We start from the raw sequence: 17,650 nt of genomic DNA, 5'->3' as shown, positions 1-17,650 counted from the left end.
AATGAAGATGTGAAATTTTAGCCATATGAAATGACAAACCTTGCTGACATTACTTCTTAAGTCTTTTGCCATTACCAACAGTTTTTTTTAACATGGTTTTACATAGCACACAAAACACATTTTATTTGTTTGTTTTGTTTCTCTCTCTCTCGTCTTTGCAAACTAGCAGTTTTTTTTTTTTTTTTTTTTTTTTTTTTTGTGGACTGATTAGATTTCAGATAGCAGGAAGCTACATATTTGCTAATGAATGTCTGCCTTGTAGAGTTTTGGCATCACCTACAATATGATGATGGTTAGTTATAAGTGTCAGTATGTCTCTGAGAGAGACATTTTTCCCATTTTTTTCTTTTTTTATTATTATTAATTACACTTTATTCATTTTGTATCCCGCCATAAGCCCCTCCATCTTCCCCTCCCGATCCCACCCTACCTCCCCTTTCTTCACGATTGCTCCTCCCCACATCCACTGATAGGGGAGGTCCTCCTCTCCTTCCTTCTGATCTTAGTCTATCAGATCACATCAGGAATGGCTGCATTGTCTTCTTCTGTGGCCTGGTATTGCTGCTCCCCCCTCAGGGGGAGGTGATCAAAGAGCAGGCCAATCAGTTTATGTCAGAGGCAGTCCCTCTTCCCATTACTATGTAACCCACTTGGACACTGAACTGCCATGGGCTGCATCTGTGCAGGGGTTCTAGGTTATCTCCATGAATAGTCCTTGGTTGGAGTATGAGTCTCTGGGAAGTTCCCTGTGTTCAAATTTTCTTGTTCTGTCTTTAATCACTGTACTAGGTGTGGCAGATCAGTCCTCATTCAGTGAGAAGATATCATGCAATCCCTGGACGAATCACATAACATGAGGAGGCAGAGCAGAGGTATCCTGGCCCCCTCTCCTGAGGCTGAAGCACCTGCCTTCTCCTGATCCTGGCTGCCATGAATCCAGGCTCAAACATCTTTGGGCTTGAAGAGTTACAGAGGGAGCTTCCCATTTTTTTTAACTTAATTTTACTTATATATTTATTTATTACAATTTATTCATTTTGTATCTCAACTTCAGCCCCTTCCCTTGTCTCCTCCCGTCCCACTCACCCTCCCTCTTCTCCCCCTATGTTGATTCCCTAGTGCCCTGATAGGAGAGGACCTCCTCCCCTTCTACCTGACCCTAGCTTAGCAGCTCTCATCAAGGCTGGCTGCATCATTTTCCTCAGCTCAAGAGTTACTCTGAGAACCTTCTCTGTTCTCAGAATTTTGGTCATGCAGGGATGTTCCAGCTTTCCTGGGTCTGTAGTTCTAAGAAATTTTACATGAGGGTCTTTTCACTTCCATAACCACATGACCAAATTCCACAATGAGCCTCTACCTGCTTATTTGTATCTATTATATGCTTATTTATTGTGTTCCCTCACATGTATGTTCATGTGCATATGCAATATATGTGTATAAATATATGTACATAGATTTCTCTCTTTCTCGAAATTCAAATGAATGCAGACATTAACTAGTTTTGCCTCTATTTGTCATTATAACCCACCCCTTTTCCTTCTGTTCTTCAAAATTCCATACTTCTTGAACAGTTTTTCTGTCTCTTCACTTCCCTTCTTAATGAGTTGGATATTCCTTGGTGTGGTCATTCTACATTTGTATGAGAGCTGTTTTTATCTATCTATCTATCTATCTATCTATCTATCTATCTATCTATCTATCTATCTATTTATTTTTACAATTTATTCGTTACATATCCCTATTGAAGCCCCCTCCCTCACCTCCTCTCAGTCCTGTCCTCCTTCCCTACCCCCCTCAACTTCCCCTCGTCCACTGAAAAGGAGAGTTCTCCTCCTCTGCCATCTGCCTATAGCTTATCAAATCTCAAGTCTTGTCAGAAATGCCTGGATCCTTTATGGCCTGGTAAGGCCACATTGCCAGGGGTAAGTGATCAAAGAACAGGCAACCAAGTTCATGACAGAGGAAGCCCCTGCTCCCCTTACTAGGAGACCCATATGGAGACTGAACTGCCAGGCGGCTACATCTGTGCAAGGGGTCTGGGTCCTCTCCATGCATGGTCTTTCTATGAAAGCTGTGGTTTTAAATTGACCAAACATCACACTCTGACAAGTATTTATCGCTTAGCAATTTAAAGCCATATCCTTGGAAATGAAAAACTGTGTATCTTAATCCCCAATCTCCAAGAGTTTAAATCTAGTTTAGAGAATATGGCTATATTTGACTGTATGTGTTTGTATATGTGCATGTGTCAAAACTGATGCTTAGATGTTTAAAAGAGGCAGTGAATTTGTATTGGTTGGAAACATGAAGTAAAGAAATGAATGTAGCTAACTTAAACAGGCTGCTGAAATTGTATACAATTTCACTACACTACACTAGAGGGGCTGGAGATTTAGCTCAGTTGGTACAGAGCTTGCTCAGGGCCTGGTACCAGCAATGTACAATTTATATATGTCCCTAAAAGCCTGGAATCCCAGCACTGAGGAGAAATAGGATGGAATAACAGAAGTTCAAGGTCATTTTCAGCTGCAGACTGAGATCTACGCCAGCCTGAGATGAATACCCAGTCGCTGAAACAACAGAATTCTGAGGCTTCAGTGGCACAGTGTGGTGACTTATTAATAGTAACCTACTGCTTTAACACTTGAAAGTTAAAAAGACTGTAGAACAAACAAATGCACACAGACAAAAAGGAGTATGTGAAGAGGAGGCTGTATCCACTAACTTGACTGTGCTATTTTACAATATACACTGATGTCAAATCATCGTACCATATAATTTAATATATACAATTAATTTGTTACTTATGCTTCAGTAACAGCATGGGGAAATAATTGAGCTAATAAGATTCATACACACCTATTTCTCTGTACAATACTGAAGTTATGAGCATCCTTTGGACAGAGACATGTAGAGGATGCCCCTAGATAGAGTAAGGGCATGGCAGATTTCTTGGTGAGTTTTGGCATGGTCATGGCATTCTGCCCTGTGCTGAAGTTCTGTCTGCTGTACTGTATAGTGAATCCACAAGGCCTTCTGACTGGAATTGCTCTTGGTTTTGTTTTGTTTTAAGTTATATTTTACATAAGCTTGCAACAAGACTGAATTCCTAGATACACAATCCAGTTTTAAGGGAGAAGTTCTTCAATATGTTTGTGGCTATCAGAATATCCAGCATTTCATACCTGTGGAGCTCTCTGTTCTGGGGGGTGGTATGTTTGATGCCTACCCATTCATAAAATTAAAGGAGAGTTTAAGGGACTCCATGTAGAAAAGGAATGCTCAGGCTCTCATTTGTTTTGAGTTTTGATAGTTTATAGACAGGACATAAATCTCATCTGAGAAGAAGTAAATTTTTTTTTCTACAATTTTCAGTAACAATTACTGCTAAGTGGTTTCTTCTTTGCTTGCTAGATTTTATAACTGCCTGTCCATTCATAGGACAAAATTCATTTTTCACAACAATAACATACTTTCATGTTTTACACTAATGTAATGGTAACATGTGTGCATACATTCCTATGTTGGATATATATTTGCATACAGATATATTCATTTCTTTATTCACTCATATGTGCATACATATTTCCTTGGGTTCTTGAGTTATGAGTTTATGTTACCAAATGGTATGCAAACTAACTTTTTAAAATATTTGTGTTTATTATTTTTAATTTAAGTGTATGTGGATATTTCCATGTGTGTTATATGCCTGTCAGAATATGGCATCATAGCCACTGAAGCTGGAGTTACAGGTGGTGGTTATTTACCCATTATGACATACTGGTCTGAGGTAGAGTACCCAGGCTCAGGCTTCCCACCATGCAGAAAATGATGGGTATAATTAATCATTGCAGAGACACTGTCTCCTGTCATTATCTGTCTAGTATAGAGGTAACTAGCCTAAAATTAGGCTCTTGGGTTCCCCAGAAGTAGATAAGGAGTTCTTAGACAGTGGTGACCTGGTATCAAACAATTTGAATAGAAGTGAGATTAATTGTGTTGGGAAGCACTTCTAGAGCTGTTTTAGTATTTCTCGATATGTGTTTCTTCCTGAAATGAAACTGCAGCCTTCCTGCCTGTATCCTAGCTTTCTGTCCTGCTGTGGCAAAGCTCTTCTCTCCACTGTGCTATGATGGGATTTTTCCCCCTTTTTGAATAGTTCAGCCCTTTGGCATCCCAAGGGCTCAGTTATAGAACCCTCTGCAAAACATTCATAGATTCTCAAGTTTTTTATATAAAATGACAGAATACTGATTCTTCCCAACAACTAATAGTTGTTAAGGCTAAATAAATAACTGCTGTACAGTATTGTTTGGGAACAATGACAAGAAAACACTCATGTTCAGTGTATAAGCAATTTTCTGTTGTTTCCACCAAATGAACAGGGAGAGACATCTGTGCTCTTAGATGGCTTGATCAAATAAATCTCTATACATCACAAAATCAATATCAAAATATGATTAAAATATAGCTAAATATCCAACATTATATTAAGTTCACTCTGCATTAAAGACCAGTCAAACCTAATTAGTCTAGTTTTACCAAACCAAGTACTTACCCAGGGTTCTCTCTATCTAGTAAGGTTACATATTATTTGTGTTCTTGCTTGTAATTAAGAACAATTAATATATACTTTAAATAATAATATTATTCTTAGCTATTAAATTAAAACTAATAATTAAATGTATTAAATATTTTAATAAACAGCCCATTAACTTATCACAAAGCATGTTTTGGTAGCTATGCTGACATGTAAATATACTTAATAAAACAAATATTAAAAAAATAATCTGAAGCAGCTGAACCTTCAAGCAATAGGCTAGTCAGACACCTTTCTTAAAGAGGGTATAACATCTGAAAAATGTCACTCAAGGCTGTCTTCTTTCCCTCCCACAACACGCAACTACATACATGGTAAACATGCATATACACAAACATGCTGTCTCGACACAAACAAGTACATGCACACATACAAATTTACACAAAGAATTTCACAGAATGCCTATGTACTCCCATGAGAGAGCCATGTGTGAGGCCCTGGGTTCCAGTGTTAACACCTCAAACAGCAGCAGCAGCAGCAGCAGTAGCAGCATTCCTTGGTGGAAGTTGACTATTACATGATGGGACATATTTTCACTATAGACTTAACTTCTCAGATTTCCTTCTGGACTGTCACTTTAGACATGACCCCTGTTTAGACAGAATGCTTCCTCTCTTTTTAGCACTCACGATGTCCTCATCTAATATATAGGTTTAGGGTTTAGTCACTATACATACCCATTCTCCAGTTCAGTTGGGCTGGGCTGGAACTTCCAGTAAGATCTGAGGAGCTGGAGAAAGCCTTTGGTGAGAGGAAAGAGGCCAATGGGTCATCACAGTTGTCTGAAAAGGTGGCGAGAACAGATGAGGTTAGATTTCACGATCAAGAAAATATTCACAAAGATGAAACTTATAAGCACTCTCTTTTATTAAGCATCTGCTCTGGGAAAGGTTGGGAGGTATTTTTCAGTGTGTGTCATGGCAGTTACTACTGCACTTTCTTCTCATGACCTTCAAACATGGTATGGCTTCTTTTCATTGATGAAGAAAATCAGGGCTGAAGGGTTCAAGCTTATAACACTCATAAATAGCATAACCAGAACTCTTAAGAAGATTTGTTTGAGTGAAAACCCAAACAACCTATCCTTTCATTTAGTTGAGCATTTGAGCAAAGCTTCACTGCATGCCTATGTTTAGGCTATGAGAAGCACAGCTCCTACAGGGCCATATTTATTCTCCTATCTTCAGCTTCCAAGAACCCTTGCAGCAAATGTGTCTATCAGAATAGGGTAAGTTTGACTTTCTTACTACAACTTGTGTGTGAGCCAGTGGGAAATGTGCTACTTACACATGTGCTCACTTATGTCATAGGAAGTGAAGAAGAATAGTCTGAGTCATTGTACACTCTTGAACTAGATAGAAATTTCAATAGCTGACTTTCTAGCCTTCCCTGGCGAGGTACTTTCTAAGGCTGCTTTGCTAACACTAAACAAGATGAAGCCATGGATTAACACATAACTTGTCAACAGAGTTATGCCTTTCCACAGTCATACTAGTCCATCGCCACTGGATTTTAGGTGGGGAAGCACAGGCTTTACACCTAGGACATACCTCATACGTAACGGGTTTGAACATTTGTGCAAACCAAAACTATCATTAAGATTTAATTTAGGACCTCCCTATGAGTGGACTTGGAGAGGGACATGGGAGGAGATGAAGGAAGGAGCATGGGATTGGGAGGGAATGAGGAAGGGGGCTATAGTTGGGATACAGAGTCAATAAACTGTAATTAATATAAATAAATAAAGATTTAATTGCCTATAAAATGTATCAAATATTAAGATGTAAAAGCAAAAGCGGGGACAGAATATGAGTAAATATATCCTTAGATTTGATATAATTTTTAAAAGGTGAAATCACAAGCAACAACAAAATCCTAATTTTGCTTTTTTTCCACAGACAGTGTCATACTTTGTCACTGAGACTGTCCTGAACTTTCATAAACCTCCTATACCAGCCTCTGAGGTGCTGGGAAGACAGGCATGCATCACCTTGCTCAGGAACAAAACTCAGTTCTATCTCAGTGAACTGCACATTTGTTTGATAACTATAGTAGAGCAATCGTTAAAACTGCGATGTGTGAGTCCTCTCTAGCTGTATCTAGCTGTAGTCACTTTCTTTCTTTTCTTTCTCTCTCTCTCTCTCTCTCTCTCTCTCTCCCTCTCTCTCTCTCTCTCCTTTTCCTTTGGAGGAGAGGAGGGAGTGGGATTGCAACTAGGATGAAAAATGAACAAATAAGTAAATTAATGAAGAAAAAAAGATTTAATTATCATGCAACCCAATTAAGAGGCAGGATCTTTAAAAGCTCCACCCTCATTGTGGGTTTAGTGTTTCAGAAGTACAGTTTCTCATCCTCTGTCATTCTATCACATAATAACTCAGCAAGTTGGCCTTGCTACATACTGAAACCTGCATATCAGACTTCTCATGCTTCGGAAATATCAACAACAACTATTCATTATAACTGACTCTGGCTCAGATATTCTGTTACAATAGCACAAGATGGTTTAGAGGACTTCATCATCAATGTGCTGTAGTGATGCATTTTTCCTGAATCACCCAGGAGGCGCTCTTCTATTTTAAGGTCTTTAACAATGAATCTACTACACAAAAGGACTCAAGTAAAGGTGTGTGTGGAAAGAGTGGGATGGTGACTTGATGTAGGCAGGAACAAGAGAGAGAGAGAGAATCAATCAACCAATTAAGCAATCTCACAAAGCAGACATTCTTTTTCTATTTTGTACACAACTGATTTTCTAGTACATTGAAAAATGACTTCCTAACATCTAGACAAACGTTATTCAAACCAGATTTGAAATGTGTCATTCAAGGAAACTTTCTGGTATGCGGCCTTGTTGGAGGACATGTTCTGACATTTGAAAAGAACATTTACATAGGATCATGGTTGTTTATCCAGCCAGTTCTTACAAAGGTTTGTTTCAGTTAATTGCAAGAAAAAAGATTAGAAACATGAGGCTCACATTCTTGTTTGTTAAGTGTGTTTAAAAATCACTTAGTAAACTGAGTTTCAGGTGTCTCCCAAAGGTAAACATCTACAAATGTTTGACAAGGATGAAACAGAGGCATATCCTAACTGGACAGAGAAGTTGCCAGAATCCCATCAATGGCAGCTTGATGTCTCTAGGACTTGGAGCATGTCAACAAGAGAACATGAAGCTTGTGGCTGCTTTATTCCTAACTCACAATGAGGCTGAAGGGCTGCATGGCACCACAAAACACTTGCTTGACCTCTCTCTCTTTCTCTCTCTCTCTCTCTCTCTCTCTCTCTCTCTCTCTCTCACACACACACATACACACACACACACAAATACAAGGCAGGCATTTCATTTGATTATGAATCTTTTGTCATTGAGAAATATCAAAATATCAAACACAGCTAGAGGTATAGCTTAATTTGCAAAGTGCTTGCTGTGCACCCATAAGGACCTGAGTTCAACCACCTTGACAATAAATTTAGAAGGATATGATCTCCATTAGACTCACAGCAATAGAAGCCCCATTCCCTACCGGCTATTCCCACCTATGATATTTCTGAGGAACAATGTTTCCACTTTGGTAGTCAGCAAATCTGTGAACATTGACTTTAGCCAAGGGAGAGGCCCAGAAAAGAACTTTAAGTGTCTTGTCCTCACAGACCAGGTGTGCTTAAAGAATAGGTTTTGAAGAACCCTTCTGAATTGAGACTTTATGTCTCAAAACAATAATAAAAATGGGAAAACTTCAAACCCGAAAGGAAGAGAGGTAGTCTTGCTTTCCTTCTTGAGTGAGGAGGTGGTTCCCTCTGGCATCTCCTTGTTTACCCAATAATCTTGACAGAGAATAAACCAGGCCTATGAGCTTGGAGGTCTCAATTTCTAGATTGGTTTCTTCTGCAAGGGTGTCTGGAGACAATCTTGGTAAGTAGACCAAGCTGTGTTTTCATGTCTGCTAAGCAGAGTCATCTGTGCCATAACAATTCATAAGCAATGTGATGGAGTAAACATAAGAGGAAGAAAAGCAGTCAGTATGAAGCCCACTTGAGAGCAGACAACAGCTTGGGCTTCTGGGGATAACTCCTGCCATCTAGAAGGAGATCTAAGTCTTACTCCTAGGATATTGCTCCTGTGCTATGAAACCTTCCCAAGAACTTCTGCTGCAGATGGCTCTTGTAAGCTAGGGGCTCCCAGTGAGCCAAGCACACAGGAGAAATACAGAAGAGAAGAGCATGTAGATGTGTGAAGGGGAAGATCACAAGGTGTACTGAACCCACAGCTGGGCATCCTGGTAGAGGCTGGCTTGACTTCACACCCAACACGTCTGGAAAGGAAGAAAAGGAAATGCCATCTGCTCCATCACTCCTGCAGGCTTCCAGGAAGCCTGCCACATTGTCTTTCAAATTTAGACTCTTCTGTTTCCTCTGTATCCTAGGGTGAATCTCCCTCCTCCAGCATGCCTCTCTCTCTCTCTCTCTCTCTCTCTCTCTCTCTCTCTCTCTCTGTGTGTGTGTGTGTGTGTGTGTATTCTATGTTTTGTTTCTACAGGGTCCTCTGACCAGGACAGGATGGAAAAACAGGTTAAGAAGAGGAAAATAGAAGCAACTCATGTGGTAGCTTCTGAGTATTTGCATGTATACTCAAGAACATTGATGCTTCATACTGCAGGGAGGGGTGGATTTGTTCTTTGGGGGTAAGACAACCACAGTGCAAGGATATTGGTTCATGGCATGGAGCAGGACACACAGAATGCATGATAAATCTAACATTTGCACTGGTTTTTAGAAGTTACCGTAAATGTTTAAGATGCTGCCGCTTTAAGTAATATTGTTTTGTTGCTGTCAACATAGATTTTTATTCATTATTGCTAAAATACCAACAGAATTACAGATGATACTAAAGTGAAATTGTGTGAATCATCTTGATTACTACAGTAAATTGTCTATATATGGGGATTTGGAGCTTAAGAGATTCACTTAAATTTACTGGCAAGATAAAATTCCTTTTAGAATTGAATATGTAATGAACTACTTTGTTTAAAAGATAAAAAGTATGAATTCTGTAGTGTGTCTTTACTGATACTTAGAGGTAATAAGTCAGGATTTTGCCTTCATTTATTTTTTTCTATTGTAACCTATAATTCCACTTAGTGAACAATGTAATAAATCCTATGGTTTTGCTTTTAAATATGACCTGTCTCCTTCCTCTGCCTTAAATCTCAAGGACAAGTAGCTTCATAATGAACAGACCAAAAGACTACAGTTCTCTAAAGCACAGCAGAGAGAACCTCACCTTAAGTGTCTGGCCTTCTGTCTCACATTTCTACACCATGTGAACATGTGATTTTTGTATCACTGAGAGACCAAAGTGACAGCTATCGTTAAAACCTAGAGTAGGTGAGTAGGTGCGGTAAAGTAGTTAGTAATGCCCTGAGGGGAGAGCTACCTTGCTGCATTCTTTCCCCACCCACTAGAGATACAGTTGCTAGGAAACTGGCCCATCCCCCTAGGAAGGAACACTTGGTCATTAATGGCCTGGGAACCTTCCTATAGCCAATCGATTCAAAAATGTAGCATTTTGACCAATAGATGCTTGCCAGGCAGGAATTGCCCCTGCCTTGGGCATGCTGGGATGGACCAGAATCTATAAATCACCCAACTAACCTGGGCACGGGCACTCAGCTCCCACCGCTTTGGCGGTGGGGCTGTGTTGGCCCAAGCTGCAGCTTGTAATTTACAATAAAAAGACGCTCATGTGTTTTGCAATGGAGTCGATTCCTGTAGATCTTTAGGGGGCTCACGAACTGGGTATAACATCACCATTCGGGCACTCAAAGCCAGAGTGTTTGTGACAGTAAGATAGTGCACCTGAGGACCTCAGACACACACCTGAGTTCAGCTAGCAGCAGATCCTCTTTCATTTTAACAAAAGATGCTGGAATGTGCCTCAGTGGTAAAAGAGTTGATTATCCAGTATAAAGCCAATGGGTCAGTTCCTAACATCAACTCCAATAATTAGTTAACATTAAAAATTAAGTTTGAAAATTCATGTTTATGTGGCCATTCACCAGTGACATGCTTGGACTGCTGTTTTGCTTGTTTGTTTGTTTTTTGATTTTGTTTTGTTGTGGCTGTTTCTATTAATTAATTCAACTTACATATCAGTCATAGGTCTCTCTCTCTTCTCCTCCCAGTCCCACTCACAATCCGCAAAGTGATTGGTCAATAAGCTAACCAAAGCTAAGAAACACTGTGTGAGCAAGAGAAGCAGATTCACAGTATAATTTGTCTAGAGAACAAAACTGAGAAGCAACACCACATCTCCTCTTATTTTGATGTGGAACTTAATATTAGGTACAAAAGTCAGGTAGGACTATATTCTATTAATGTACCTCATGCATAGTGTGGCTTGACAATTTATGGCACTCTCCATATATGCAATAGCCATCAGGCATGAGCCACATTCACTGGACTGAGTGTTGATGACATTTCTGAGGCCCTGTGGCAGGGGAAGCAGAGGCAACTGGTTGAATTGAGTGGACAATGGGCATTCTGGTCTCCACAATGTTTGTATGCCTCCTGTAAAACAGTAGTTCTTTGATAAAATTCATGAAAAGAGGTACTCAGATTTTACATACCAAAAAATAAATGCCCAGGGTAACTATCGTAAAAATGGCTTGCATTGCCAGTTCCAAGAATGCCTATATTTATCCATTCAGCTTTTGTTATGAGTTAATATACTGAAATAGTCTTTGCAACATTTCTGTGTTCAAAATGTTAAAAAATAAATAAATAAAATTCACGCTTATGAACAATTAAATGCATATAGAACTGAAAAGGACATGGCTTGAAATACAGGGTCCCAGGCCTGCAGTGATACAGCACTCTTTCTGGGCTCAGTAGTGATGGAGCTCTCCGGGACCAGCAATTAAGTAATTCCTATGCTGCTGGGTCTGCTCTCTAACTTACAGAGGGACTAACAAGGGGAAGTCCTCTGTGTGATAGAGCTGTGAGGTTTCAGGAATAATATTAGAAACAGTACAGAGAAGACAGTTATGAGGATAAAGACTTGGCAATGGCCATTATGCATACACACACAAATATTTTTGGAGGAATGTGAACATTCAATCATGGTTAATGTGAGTTTCTGACTATTGTCTGTGTTGAAATTGCTCTTCAATGTTGCAGTGGTAACTAATCCCGGTAGACTGACTACGTAGTGTGAATGTAGCTCTTTCTTTCTCAGACAGTCCATGGATGTTCCACAGTCCCAGCTGTAAATTGCTTCATTACTGAATTACACAACCCTACCCCAGTCATGCTACCATACTGCTCTTTATTTATTTACTTATTTTGTTACTTATTTATTTTTATAGAATGTATATTATCACATCCATCTGCTAGCACCTCCATCTCCCTGCTCCTTTGAGGACTCTTTATACCACCACTCTCCCAGGTTCATATCCACTTTATATTTTGGTTGTTGTTTATAACCCCTACCAATTAGTGTTACCCGTATGCCCAGGGATTTTGGGACATCCACTAGAGCAAAAGTAATACACTAGAATCTGTGTCCCCAAAGGAGAGTGACCCTCCCACACTTGGGAGCCAGCAACTGACACTATCTCCTTCAATACCCGACTTGGAAGCTGTTCCACTACCTTTGCTGGAATTTTGACCGGCTTAGTCTGGTACAGGTCTTGTGCACATGGCTATGGCTCCAGGGCAATGACGTGTGCAAAAGCCATGTCATGTCCAGAGGTCTTGTTGATGGTTGCTAACTTTTGTTTTCATTTCAAGATAAGAAATATTTTGTTCCCTGCGAACTACTTTACTTTATTGTTTTCCATTTCTGTCCTGAAACCTGATTTGTCAATGGCTTGATTGAATTCAGCAAATGTTTCTTGCAGATTTCCTTTAGGATGTCTTCTAAGGTGTAAATTTAGAGGCTGACTCTGTGTGATACAGTGTATAAAAGGAACAAAGATTGCTAAGAATAGATTGTATTCTTAAAGAGCAGTATAAAAAAAAACCCCTCAAGGTTGTATCAGGCCCTATTCTGAAATGTATGCGGAACAGTGTAACTCACAAAAACCCACTCTTGGCATATGGATCATGTTGCTTTCCCGCAATGGTAGGTGTAGAGGTCAGAAAGCCAGAGGTCTCATCCAAAAGATAAGCCAGGTGGTTCTTCTGGAAATAGGTTGGCGCACTAACAGGACTGTTGTGTAATGAGCCACCAATGGTGCAGAGTTCCATTAGAAAAGTTCTGACTTTTCAAAGAGGGCAGGTACCATTTGTAAAGGATTCTATTGGTTAATACATATCTCTCTTGGATGGAAAGTGGGGACCTTAATAGAATACATCTGATGTGAAAGTGGAAGGGGAAATACTGATGGTTTAGGCTATAAGAAGAGATGAGACCCAGGAGATAGGTGAGAGCCGTTGGCATTAGGGGGTGGTAAATCAAAATTAAGTATATATGAAAATGCCTTAAATAAACCTACCATTTATATTCCAAATAATTTAAAAATTAAATTAAGCTAAATTAAAGAAAAAATATAATGACCTACCTACACTGAGAGCCTAATAACTAAGTACAATCTTCAACATGCCACATCCCTAGAAAGGAACATCATGATGAGAAATAGTTAATTGTAGAAGGAGAAAGAAGGAATTACACATGGCAAAATATGTACATGTTACCAATGAACTCTTTGGGAGCAACAGTCATTGTCTTCAACTATGTAAGCTAACTGTGAGCTTGCTACTAGCCGCTAGCCCAATGGATAGATTCAAGCCCATGCCACAGAATCAGGTCACAGTCCTGATTTTGAGAGCAAGGGGTCACAAAACAAATAAAATAGAAATGAATTTGGGAGATGGACCTCTACGGAAGAAGGGGATGACAGGGGTAAGGTTAAAAAAAAATTAAGATGAGAGTAAACAATGCAGTGTGTGTGTGTGTGTTTGCGAAAGAACAAACATAATAAAGTACAAATATCATGTTAAACCCTAACAATGTGCATACTACAAACTACTTCAAGTGGCAGGTTTATCTTGTGTAGTGAGGGAGACGATGCCTGGAGACCTAACCCTCAATGTACAGGAGCTAATCTCATCACCTATGTATAGCTTAGATGTTGATAGCTCTGTTTCTACGGTCCATTTGTTGTAAAAGTTCCGGAGCCATATATCTGCCACAATGCTTATTGTTAGTAAGACCCAAGAACTCTAAATCTCTAGCTGAGTGCCTCACTCCTGTAGTTTTATTCTCCCATGAGGGTGGATCCACTTGTATGCATCTCCTTAGTCCTAGATGCTTCTCCCAGTCCCAGTTTATACGGCAGACATGCTTTGGCTGGAACATGAGCTGTCCTAGGGTACATAATTAAGGAAACAGAAGAGAGTGAGAGAACCTCTTCTACTCAGGGCCTACAAGCTAAGTGTAGGCAGCACAGGGTCATGTTACACACGGAAGAGGTGATACTGACAGAATGGCTCTGTTGGACACCTGACATACATCCAGTCCCAGGTCAGGAGAATAGTACATGGAGCAGAAAGTGAGGTCTGCATAGCCCAGGGCTACTCTTGCCTCCACCACATTTACACTTTTGAGGAACCAGAAAGTATGTTTACAAACATTTTTCCCCATCTCTTTTTTTCTTGTCCTTTGTATTTCTCCTTTTCATTTCTACTATAATTTTATTGCATTTTAATTTTATATTTTAGAAAGCTTTGTAAAACCGTATTACACTTTTTATATTTCTGTAGTTCGGTTTATTTATATATTTTATCTGACCATCAATTACTTTTACTTTTCTTTTGCTCTTTTCTCTCCTCCTCAAAAAATTTTTATAGTTTGTTCTTTCTTTTTTTTTTCCTTTCTTTTACTTAATCTTTTGTTTCCTGTTTTGCTTTCCTTTTTTGTACTTCTTTATTTAATTCATTTACTGTTTTTCATACTTTAATCCAATGCATTTTAACTGGAGGATCTGAGATCACTTCTCCTCTGTTTCCAAGTCACAGACAAACGCTAAAAACCTCAGGGATTCCAGACTTGGAAGGCAGTTTCACTTGCATGTCTACATGCACACAGACACACAAAATTGCCCCCAAACACACACATACACACACGATTAAAATAAAATAAATCTTTTAAAATATTTCTCATTACAAATCCCCATCATGTGATCCTGCATTTCTATCTATCAATATTTTTTACCATGTCCACATATATGTGTGTGTGTGTACATACAAAGAAAGTTTAAAGTAAGATGTTGTCATTCATAAGAAAGGTCAATAATACATAGAGGATGTAGTATAAAATGGTAAGATTGGGAAAAATAAGGATGATAGAAAGTTACATGTAGAGATGATGTTTTTCTTCTTTTGAAAGTGCACTGTACAAATGATTTTATATAGACAATAAATATGAGAGAGGAGAAGCATTTTCAGAAGAGCATTTGCTTCAGTTCAGTTCTCATCAGAGTTTCTTTTCTAGAGCTGTATCTTTCACGGTGGGTACTTATTCTTTTTCAAATACAATGGGGTTGAACTTCTAATAGCTAATCATGATCTCCCATTGATTCATTGTAAATTACACTGAAAATTTTGGCTACTCAGGAAACCATGATCTGAAAGAGCTGCTCAATCAATCTGTTCACATTCATAAAGCCATTTCAGCTCACATGTGTGAGCCAGAAATGTTCCTGTGAGAAACAATACAGTGTCTTCTTTCTGCTAGCTGGGAATTAAAAAAAAAAAAAAAACAGAAAAACAAAAAACCAAAAAACTAATTAGAATCAGCTAGAGGTGAGGCTTAGGTGACCAATAATACAAAAGTGATTTTAAACCCAATGAGTCTTCTTTGCCTGCAAGAAGCTTATCTTGGGAGTTTGAACAAATAGTTACCTTCTTTGGTCTTTAAAGATGCAGAAATGATGGCAGGCCATTTACACTAGAAATCACCCTTATTGTCCTAATTTGGCTTTCCTTCTTCTGTGTCTGTTTGTGTGTGCACAAATATATGTGCTCAAATATGTGCAGAAATATGCATGTATGTGTATGCATTGAGTATGCATGCAGGCATGTGTTCGAGTTTATGTTGGAGGAAGTATGTCACTGGGGTAGGCTTTCAGTTCTCAGATGCTCAAGCCAGGCCTAGTGTGACTCTCTTCCTGCTGCCTGTTCAGATATAGAACTTTCAGCTGTCTCTCTAGCACCATGTCTGCTTGCACTGCCATGCTTTCTGCTATGCTGATAATGGACTAAACCTCTGAACTGTAAATCCAGCCCTAATTAAATATTTTCTTTATACGAGTTGCTGTGGCCATGGTGTCAGAAAACAAAACAAAACAAAACAAAAACTCTGACTATGTCGAAAGTTGCTATCGGAAGTCAGGTAAGGAAGGTCTTTGAACTCTAGATCTTCCTGCTTCTGTCTTACAGGTGCTGGATGGAGTTAAAGTCATACACCACCACCCAGGCTGATCTGATTATTTACCCCTGGTCAAGTCTTCACCTCCCTAAGCTTCCAACTTTTGAAAAGTAATTAAAAAACAGCTTAGACCCAGGTATGATAATTCATGCCTTTTAGCTCAGAATTCTGGAGTTAAATTGGGTAGATCTCTCAGTTTGAGGCCAATCTGGTCAACAGATCCAGTTTTAGGACAGCCAAGCTTAGGCAATGAAGGAAACCATGGTTTCCTTCCAAAGCTAGCAAAGATGCAATTATGCAGTTTGGAGTTTGTGCAGTTGGTTTTCTGTCTTGATTTTGGCCAGTATTTCCTCACTATGTTCCCTTTCCTCCCTTTTAACACAGTAATGTATATCCTGTCCCAATGTATGTTGGAAGTGTGTGATTTGTTTTTCATTTACATTTTACAGGGCATTATAGTTAAGAGATGGCATAAGTCTCAGGAAAGACTTTGAACTTTGGGCTTTTAAACAAGTTTGAGACCATTATATTCTATGGGGACTTGAAGTTGGACTAAATTCATTTTCCATTATTATATGGCTATAAGCCTATGAGGACCAGGGAGTGGAATGTGGCAGTTTGAATATAATGGTTTCGATAAGCCCACAGTGAATGGCACTATTAGGAGGTATGTCTTTGTTAGTGTAGGTCTGGCCTTGTTGGCGGCACTGTCTCACTAGGGGTAGGGTTTGAGTTCTCAGATGTTCCAGTAACACCCGGTATGGCAGTCTTTTCCTGCTGCCTGCTGATCTGGATGTAGAACTCTCAGCTCCTTCTCTAGCAATAGGTCTGCCTGTAACCCTCTAAGCTTGCCACCAGAACAGCGGACTAAACTTTTAAAACTGTAAGCCAGCCCCAGTGAGATGTTTTCATTTAAAGGAGATATAGTGGACATGATGTCTCTTCACTGCAATACAAACTTTAATCAATTAAACAATAGTGCATAATGGGATTAGGGATTAGGCATTGTCACCTGAGAGAAGTAAGAGACAATCATATAAAATTTCCAGTCTATTGAGTTGTCACATTATTATATTCACATAAGTTCCGTTAATATTTTAAATACACATACTTGCACATATTCAAGAATATGACTGTATGTATTCCTAATACTAAAGTATGACTTTAAAGTGTAGCCTTTAAGATAGGATCTGCTATGTTTGTGTTTTAGATACTAAGCTATAAAGCAGAACAACACTGCACTCTAGATGAGGGACGCCGGTGTTTGGTTTCAAAACTTTGCTTTTGACAACATGACCATTTATCAAAAACTTCAATAGGCTCTCCCCTAGGGACTAGTTTGCAGTGGCATGAATTCTTCCTATGGAGGAGGCTTGAGAAGCAATCATGAGAGCAGTGGGACTTGCCTGGCTGGTGGGGCTGGGATGAATAAGACACATTATATCCTTGTCTGAAATGTTCACAGAATAACAAAAACAAAACAAAGAGAAAATTTGTTAAGACTTCAGTTTGCAAAGTATAGCCTGGATCTCCGTGTGCACTTACTTGCAGGTGCCTGAGTGTGTCTGTGCCTGTGTGTGTGTGTGTGTGTGTGTGTGTGTGTGTGTGTGTGTGTGTGT

The 17,650-nt window shown here is 39.3% G+C and overlaps 1 protein-coding gene across 2 annotated transcripts in view; it reads right to left on the bottom strand.

Annotated features, from left to right (window-relative positions):
- The window catches only part of LOC129672165 (contactin-associated protein like 5-1-like), a 796,696-nt gene that overhangs the window by 614,146 nt on the left and 164,900 nt on the right, over positions 1-17,650 (bottom strand). For both annotated transcript variants that reach the window (XM_055601463.1, XM_055601471.1), the window contains exon 2: positions 5,278-5,382. In XM_055601463.1, the coding sequence (XP_055457438.1) occupies positions 5,278-5,382 (105 nt within the window). The remainder of the gene's footprint in view (positions 1-5,277; positions 5,383-17,650) is intronic.

This window comes from Psammomys obesus, unplaced genomic scaffold (assembly GCF_907164565.1).
Source record: "Psammomys obesus unplaced genomic scaffold, mPsaObe1.curated_primary_1811, whole genome shotgun sequence".
In the NCBI taxonomy this organism is placed as follows: domain Eukaryota; kingdom Metazoa; phylum Chordata; class Mammalia; order Rodentia; family Muridae; genus Psammomys; species Psammomys obesus.
Note: the sequence above shows the minus strand (reverse complement) of the source record. Positions and strands in the feature narration are given on the sequence as shown.